The 8,897-nt window shown below is 55.0% G+C and overlaps 1 protein-coding gene across 2 annotated transcripts in view; it reads left to right on the top strand.

Moving 5' to 3' along the window:
* The window catches only part of LOC101570622 (aldehyde oxidase 2-like), a 56,773-nt gene that overhangs the window by 35,457 nt on the left and 12,419 nt on the right, over nucleotides 1-8,897 (top strand). For both annotated transcript variants that reach the window (XM_023712382.1, XM_023712383.1), the window contains 6 exons: nucleotides 1,548-1,622; nucleotides 2,679-2,731; nucleotides 3,751-3,865; nucleotides 5,979-6,044; nucleotides 6,118-6,306; nucleotides 7,460-7,627. In XM_023712382.1, coding sequence (XP_023568150.1) covers nucleotides 1,548-1,622; nucleotides 2,679-2,731; nucleotides 3,751-3,865; nucleotides 5,979-6,044; nucleotides 6,118-6,306; nucleotides 7,460-7,627 — 666 coding nt within the window. The remainder of the gene's footprint in view (nucleotides 1-1,547; nucleotides 1,623-2,678; nucleotides 2,732-3,750; nucleotides 3,866-5,978; nucleotides 6,045-6,117; nucleotides 6,307-7,459; nucleotides 7,628-8,897) is intronic.

Here is an 8,897-nt window from a genome sequence, read left to right as displayed (position 1 = left end):
CCCCCAGCTGCTCATGTGATCACAGTGCTGCCTGCAGCAAGATCCGCTGGGTACTCAGCGCTGTCCTTAGGTCTTTGTTCTGATTGATGGTTTGTTGTTGTTGTTGTTTTTGCGGAACCAGGGATTGAACTCATGCTCTTGCGCTTGCCAGGGAAGCATTTATTCTACTGAGCCATCTCCCCCGCATTATTGATGGTTTTAAACCAGGTGTGCTGGCAGACCCTGTACTCCCAGTCCTCAGGGAGCTGAGGCAGGAAGGTCCCTGTGAGTTCCGGGCCAGCCTAGGCCACACAGTGAGTTCAAAGATGGGCTGAACTGTGTGGCAAAACCTTTCTCAAAAAACAAAAACAAAACAACCCTACAGTGTCACTCTTGCATGGGACCCCAGCACCTAGTCCCTCGTTCAGAGCTCTGGCTGACTCGAGGCGATGTTTATGCCCTGCAGGCTCTTATCCCATGTGGACCTCTGAGGAGCCACGTTCTCAGGACACCGTGGGATTTTGCCTCCAACTGGTCTTCTCAGCATGGGGGTCCCAAGGTCCAACAGCGGACACCTTCTGGGCTCAGAGCGAGCACAATCCAGTGTGGCACCTGAGCAAGCCCAGAGGGATCAGCCCGGTGTGGGCAGAGCTGCTCCCGACCCATGTTAACCTGTCTTCTGGGGTCCTTCTGATTGAGGATCTAGGTTACTGTTTTCTGTTTTTCTTGTGGGGTATTTTTGTGGTTTTGAGACAGAGTCTTGCTATGCAGCTGAGGCTGGCCTTGACTTTACTTTGTAACTGAGGCTGGTCTGGAACTCACAACAATCCCCCTGCCTTAGCCTCCCGAGTGCTGGGAGTACAGGCGTGGGCCTACACGCCAGTAGGTCTTTGTTGAGAAAATTTATTTTCTCATTTCAAGCCTAAGCCCTGGCCCTCTGCAGAGTAGTTTGATGATAGATGGACAAACAAACACTGGACAGAAGGAAACCAACATGGCTGCAAAACACAGATCTGAATGTTACTCTGCTTACTTTTTTTTTATTTAGTACAGGGTCTACAGGGTCTCACCATGTAGCTCGGACTCATAGTAATCCTCCTGTTTCAGCTTCCCAGTTGCTGGGATTACAGGCATGTGCCACCACACCCAGTCTCAATTGCCATCTCTGCTCGCTTCCGGGGGCAGGACCTGCACAGCAGGGCTAGGATCTAACCCCTGGCTCCTGCACCTGCCTAAGAGGTGCTTTAATCCACTGAGCTATCTGGCCAGCCATTCTGCTGACCTTAGAGGCTGGACTACAACAGAAAGCATAGATCTAAGATGTGGAAGGGGAGGAAAAGAGGCTAAGAGCCTGCATATTCTGTGACTTAGGATTGGGAGAAGTGCCGCACACTCCACAGGCAGTGGCTGGGCGAGCAGAGCCCTCCAGAAAGGGTGGGCGCTGTCGCCCGGTCCTGAGTCAGGGGCTGTGATGTGGTCTCCCCACCACCGGAGCCAGCGCAGTGACAGTGACTGCAACATTCTCTTCCATGTTTTTTTCTGACCTGGATTCTCTTTGTTTTTTCAAGAACGCCTGTCAGACGCTTCTGAAACGCCTGGAGCCTATCATTAAGAAAAATCCAGAAGGCACCTGGGAAGACTGGGTGAGCAGCCCCACGTGTGTCACCTCAGAGAAGGAAGGTGTGGCTAGGAGGGCGTTGTGCAGGGCGCTGTCACTCCTCAGAGACAGTGTCCCCGAGCCTTCCCAGGGACACAGCTCTCCTGCTGGCAGGAGCTGAGAAGTCTACTCCAGGGCAAAACCCAAGCAAGGGAGGAGAGGCCACACGGGAAAACACAAGGAACGAGGAGGAAGGGAACAGTATGAAGACCCCAGGAGGCTGCATGCTCCGTGCTTAAGTAGGGAAGGACAAGGAAAGACTGACTCTTGCTAAGCTTCACCCAAGAGCGATGCCCTGGGTGGGGAAGTGAAAAATGAGAAGGCCTGGTGGCAATGGCCGTCTCGAGGGGAAGGCTCATTTAATCCAACTTCACAACACACCAGATCTGTTTCACTAGAACAGCTACCTCACAACACACACACACACACATACACACACACACACACCACCACCACCACCACCACCACCACCACCACCATACCACACACACACTGGTGTTTTAACACTTAGAAATGAAGCTTCATCCCATTGTAGTGGTACACACCTGTAATCCAAATGAAGCTTCAGGGCCGGGAAGATGGCTCAGTGGAATATGCGGTTCCCTGGCAAGCACAAGGGCCTGAGTTCAATCCCCAGTTCCGAAAAAAAAAAAAAAAAATGAAGCTTCATCCCAGTCTGGTGGTACACGCCTATAATCCCAATGTTTGGGAGGCTGAGGCAGGAGGATGGATGTGAGTCCAAGACCAGCCTGGACTGCATAGTAAGACCCTGTCTCTAAAAGACTGAACAAATAAATGACTGATGGGCTTCACTCTACCCCGTGGGTATGCAGCAGGGTGGTGTCTTACACTTCTTCAATCCAGACCTGGAACTCCATCAAAAGAGGACCACCAGCCCACTGCCAAGGAAGAAGTGGCTGTGCCACGTAGTCCCTGGCAGCAACGCGCCAGCGGCAGTGGTCAGACCCGAGGCCGAGAGGTAACATGTGCTCAGCTTCTCCTATCAAACGGTATGTTCACTTTTACTGTGTTTATTCTGCAGGTAGAAGCAGCCTTTGAACAAAGAATCAGTCTCTCGGCCACTGGATACTTCAGGTAAAAATTAAAATGAAAATGACATCTCAGCCCAGTGCGGTGGCGCACACCTGTAGTCACAGCACTCAGGAGGCAGGAGGATCACTGTGAGTTCAAGGCCAGCCTGGGCTACAGTGGCAAGACCCTCTCAAGAAAGGAAAAGAAACAGCTGTAACTTACAGGCCTGCTCTCTCTCTTCCTCTATCACCAGATCTTGGCCTTTAGGGAAGCTCCTTCCTAGGCCCATGGGACAGAGGGTGGCAGCCACACACATCTGCATAGTTCAGGGTGTCTCAGTAAATCCGTACAAATGGAATGCAGCAAAGAGAAGAGCTGGCTTGTCTAGAAGTGGCCGGCATTACTTTTACACTGTGATGAAGCAAACCCCCAACTACGCGTGCACAGGGGGACGTAGAGGGGAGAAAGGAAAGGAAGGGCTAACGTGCCCTGGCGCGGCCCAGAATGAGCTCGGGCTTCCCGCGCTGTCTCCCAGGCAGGGCGCAGCCAGCCCTCAGAAGGAGCTCCTCTACTTGTTCCAGCAACATGCTGGCTTTCGCCCTTTCCTCCACCCCTGGCATGGGTCTGCCTTGGGTCTACTTTGGGCCTTTGGCTGGCCTGGCCCATGGAGTCCCTCAGGAACCCTCAAGGGAAGTGGCTGAGTTTTCCAGGATGTGGACCTGGGCAAAGCCCACACTTCAGACCAGCAGTGCCAGCCAGCCGAGCCAGCACAACCCGCAGCACAAAAACGTCCTCTCACAGTGGACAGGAGTGAAAACAGGCTGGGCTGTAACTGCAAGGTCACAGATTAAAATGAATTTGAAAGTCCACTGAAACCAGGCACAGTGCACAGGTGTGATCCCAGCCCTGGGAGGCTGAGGCAGGAGGATGGAGACTGGAAGGCTGGCCTATGCAGCGCACCCAAGGCTGCTGAGACCACAGCAAGAGCCAGTATCTAATTAATAATAATAATAATAATAATAATAATAATAATAATAATAGACATCCTCTACTCTGCCTAAGGACTCCCTTTTTCCCCTCAGGGGCTACAAGGCCTTCATGGATTGGGAGAAGGGCGAGGGAGAGCCCTTCCCTTACTACGTCTTTGGGGCTGCCTGCTCGGAGGTTGAGGTTGACTGCCTGACAGGCGCGCACAGGGTAAGTCCCAGGCGGCCAGCGAGAGTGCGGCGGCTGTCCCAGGGCCACACACCAAGCTCACCAGGAATGAGGTTCTCCCACCTCTGGGCCAGAGACCCAGCTGGGAAGGCTGGCTCTGAGAGGCCCATGGAGGGTGCTAGGTGAGCTGCCCAGGATAGCCAAATTCCATAAGCGTATTAACATTTTTATCACTTTCAAACAACAAAACTATTTTTCAAAGTTTTAGCCAGAGGATGGGCTGGTGAGATGGCTCAGTGGTCTAAAGCACCTACTTAGAACAAGCTTAGCAAAGCACAGGGACCACGGTTCAATCCCCCAGCACCACATGCCAGCCAGCCCCGCCCCCTGGTGGGCTGAGCTGGGACACACACACACACACACACACACACACACACACACACACATAAATAAATAAATAAATAAATAAATGTTTTTAAAAAAAAGTTTTAGCCAGAGAAACAACTTATACCTGCCAGAGTCCGTGTTCACTAATCGGAAGGTCAGGCAGTTTACCAAATGGTCCTGAGCAATGAACAGCAGGAGGCTGGGTGAGTTTTCTCCAAAGTCAGGTATGAGGCAGGCACCGCTGACCCTGAGAAAGGCCTTAGGACAGAGGCCAGAACACAGCTCTGCACTTGCTGTTTGGCCCAAGAGGAGGCAGGGAGTCACGGTGAACCAAGGTTAGCAGCTTGCACCGTGCCCGCACAGAAGTGTGAGTGTGCCAGGGTCTCTCAGCCAGGAGGGCACCAGAAATCTTAAACAGAACCTTAAAAAACCCGAGTGTAAAGTTGTTAAGAATTCCTGACACAACACCCCACACACCTCCAAACTACCTGGCGCCACCCTGCCCAAAACAGCACAGACTGGGGCGGCACGGACAGGCTTTGCTGACGCGTAAGTCCTGTCAGTCCTGTGGCCACTGGGGCTGGCCAGCATCTCCACAGTGAAACACCAGGAGAGGTTATTTCTGAAGACGGCCTGGACTCTCTCCGGCTCCACGTCAGGCCCACGGACACCTGTCCCCTGTCATGCAGACCAGTTTTAAGCAGCTGGCTCGTGTGAGCATAGTCACTGCTGATTCCTTCAAAACCCGGTTTCCTAGTGGTTGTCTCGTGGTGCCAGGGTGCCAATGCCTGTGCCACTGGGCTCGCTGGACAGGAACCTCTGCCGAGGTTTCGAGTCAGCTCCTCTAGGGCTCCACCCAATGGCCCGGGGCCAGATTTAGCAGATGAATCACAGACCACCCTGAGAAAGCCAAATTTCAGGTAAGCAATAAGCAATTTCCCAGTACAAATGCACTCCGTGCAGCCTCTGGAGCAGGAGGGCTCCATCTGCCAGTGCCACCTGAGGCCTCAGGAAGGCCAGTGCCTCCAAATAAACCGCACAGGGCCCTCCCAGGTCGCATGCACCAAGGAGCTTCCATCAGGCCTCCCGGGCCTGCCACCTCACATTGCCAGTTAAAGAATCTTGACTCTTGAAATAACATCCAGAAGCCAGGGCAGGGCACAGCAGCTCCCGGGACGGGCAGGCTGGAGCCTCATCTACAGCTGCCTCCCGCAGGGCTGGACACGGACAGGCAGGTACAGCCCTGAAAGGCTGGCTAGAAAGCTGGAGCAGGCACTGAGGAGGCCCGGACACTGTTAGGAGGCCATGCCTGCGAACGGCAGCCCTGGAAGGTGGGCTGAGACACACCCTGCTTCCCACACACACAGACACACACACACAGGCGCACATCCACGCCCAGCACAAAGCCATCCAGATGCAGCTTAGCACCATGCCAGACCTCACACACCCCAACTCTTGTGGCCATGCTGAGCACACTGACCACACCCATGGCTACTGGGCCCTCGCACTCCAGGATGACATCAGAGCAGGCAGGCTTGTGGTCACACGTCACAGGCTGCTCCCACCCGTCGTTTCCCCATGTGACCCCCAGGAGTCACACCTGGCCACACTGAGCTGGGTTCCTGCTGGCTGCGCTTGGCACCAGTCCTGGCAAGATCTGACAGGTCTGAGCAGGGTTGGCCCCTGTGGGCTCTGGGGGCACAGACTGGGAAGTGGCACAGGAAGCAGCACCCCCGTGCTGATGGGGAGCCACTGTGCATTTTGACAGAAACTCAGGACAGACATCGTCATGGACGCTGGCTGCAGCCTGAACCCCGCCCTCGACATCGGGCAGGTAAGTGTGGGCTCCAGGGCGCCACCCTGAGGGCCAGGGCGGCTTGGCCTCTGTCACAGCTCACACCCCCCAGGTGGAAGGCGCATTCCTCCAGGGCGCTGGCCTGTACACCTGCGAGGAGCTGCTCTACTCTCCTGAGGGCGCCCTGCTGTCCCAGGGGCCTGGGGAATACAAGATCCCCACTGTGGCCGACGTGCCTGAGGAGTTCAACGTGACCTTGCTGCCGTCATCACAGACCCACCGCACCCTCTACTCATCGAAGGTGCGTGCCTGAGCCTGTGGGCAGCGCAGTGAAGGAAAGTGCCCAGGGGAGGGCTAACTGCTCTCCAGACTAGGAGAAGCAGCTTCAGAAGGACAGATGGAGGGCGGGCCAGACAGCTCAGCGGATTAAAGCCCCTGCTTAGGCAGATGCAGGGTTGGAGGTTCAAACTCTGCCTGCCGAGCCATGGCGGCCCAGGCCCTGGGGCGCGCTGCTCCAAGCACTTGGAAGGTTGAGACAGGACTGTGCTGTAAGTTCCAGCCCAACCTGGGCTACACAGTGAATTCAAGGCCAACTGAACTGCATAGCAAGACCCTGGCTCAAAAAAATTAAAAACAAGGGCTGGTGAGATGGCTCAGTGGTCTAAAGCACCTACTTAGAACAAGCTTAGCAAAGCACAGGGACCGCGGTTCAATCCCCAGCCCCACATGCCAGCCAGCCCCGCCCCCTGGTGGGCTGAGCTGGCTACACACACACACACACACACACACACACACACACACACATAAATAAATAAATAAAAATTAAAAACAAAACAGACCTTACTCTGGGGAGCTCCCCAGACACCTGGCCCTTGTGCCGTCCGCGCCCAGGCTCAGCCCTGCCTCACCAGCCAGGCCACATCTGGGCCCAACTCGGGTGCAGCAAAGCAGCACCACAGCCCACATCTGGCCAAGGTGTCTTCTTTGTCAAAATTTTACAGAGAAATACAAGTACTGGAAGCCTCTTGAGCAGTCAGACGACGTGCCATTTTGACTTTGTTCCCAGGAGGAAGCAGTCAGACGGCTCTGGAAAAGGGCCGCCGTGCTACAGGGAGGTGACACTGCTGCGCACCTCTGTCCTCCCTTCGCCCACGTGCACAGGGGCGCAGGCACCTGGCCTGGAGTCAGATAAGGCTCCTGGTGGAGCAGTCCCCACTACGAGGCTCGGTCCTCCAAGCACGCTCCGTCACCACTTTGCACACACCCGCTGCTCTCCCATACACAGACTTGAGACAGTCAGCGGACACCAGAATGTTACCAGCACTCAGGCTTTACAGTTGTCAGTCACCAAACAGACGGGAGACCACGTGGGGCACACGAGTGAGCACAGCCTGGCCAGCCTCCTGCAGCCTGCCGCCAGGTCAACCCTTCTGAAACCACTGTGCTTCCCGCAGGGCCTTGGGGAGTCCGGGATGTTCCTGGGGTCATCGGTGTTCTTTGCCATCTGTGATGCAGTGGCTGCAGCACGCAGGGACAGAGCCCTCCCCGAGGACTTCACAGTGAGAAGCCCGGCCACACCAGAGCGGGTCCGCATGGCCTGTGAAGACCGCTTCACAGAAATGGTAAGGAGCGGCCGTCTCTCCTGCAATGGCAAGCAGAAACACCAAATGACACCCAGGAAACAACATGTCCCTGGGCGCTGAGCGGGATCACTCCCAGAACGCCACCCTGCCTCTGGTGGTCCAGGGCTCCTATGGGACAAGCAAGCAGGAAGCGCAGAGCAGGATGGCCTGCCCCTTGGGGCCTGGCTTCTACGGAGTCAGTCACAGCCACCATCTGCGTGTCACAGTGCCAGCTGTGTGTCACAGCAACCAGCCATTTTTTTTTTATTTTATTTTTTTAAAAATTTTATTTATTTGTGAGGGGGGGCAGCTCAGCCCACCAGGGGGCTGGTGCTGGCTGGCATGTGGTGCTGGGGAATTGAACCGCGGTCCCTGTGCTTTTAGCTTGTTCTAAGTAGGTGCTTTAGACCACTGAGCCATCTCACCAGCCCCCGACCAGCCATTTCTAAGAGACAGGAGCAACCAGAATTGGAACAGGAACTATTGCCTGCAACTAAGAAACTGAAGCACACAGATGGGGGAGGGGGTTTCTGCGACATTTGCCCCCTTTCAGTTTCCCCAGAAAACCCTTGCTGGGCGTAGCATCTGCGCTCCTCTGAGGTGGGGCACAACTTGAAGCAGCACAGAGCGTTCCTGTCTGCTCTGCAGTCACTCTGGCGAGGGAACGAGGCAGGATCTGACCTAGAAGGGCGTGTACGGTGTCTGCGGTGCTCATCAGGTCTTGGGGCAGCCATCCATCAGGTCTGAGGCAAAAACCAGAGCTAGCAGGGGCTGGGGAGGCGGGGCCTGGGTAAGCAGCCTGAAAAGACACAAAATCAGGGGAACAGACGAGGCGCGAGCCTGTGGCTGATGTCCTCGGGCTTCAGCTGTGCGTGGACTGCGCCGTGTGCAGAGACCAGAGCAGAGTTTCGAGCACGTTGTCCTTCAGAGCGAGCCTGGGAGGAGCTGTCCAGGTAAATTTTTCAGCATCTCTAAGGCTGGATTTGTGAAACTTGCAGCGGTAGCTAATACGTACCGGGCTATACGTGTGTGCAGAAATGTCTACGGATGCAGCTCATTTCTACAAGCTATTTTTAAAACTTTTTTAGGGCTTTGTGGTCTGTGTGCTGTAGGTTGTTTTCACTTAATCTACTTTTGGAGCTACAAATGCAGGCCCATTGCCACTGCCAGGGTCAAATGCAGGCCCTGCCTAGAGAAGATTTTGGACAGCAGGACCCTGCAAACTTCTATTGTCCTGTCGGCTTGCCAAGTGGATGCCTTGGTTGTTTCT

This window comes from Octodon degus, unplaced genomic scaffold (assembly GCF_000260255.1).
Source record: "Octodon degus isolate 3935 unplaced genomic scaffold, OctDeg1.0 scaffold00025, whole genome shotgun sequence".
Classification (NCBI taxonomy): domain Eukaryota; kingdom Metazoa; phylum Chordata; class Mammalia; order Rodentia; family Octodontidae; genus Octodon; species Octodon degus.
The sequence above is the reverse complement of the archived record's forward strand: the minus strand, read 5'-3'. Positions and strand labels throughout refer to the sequence as shown.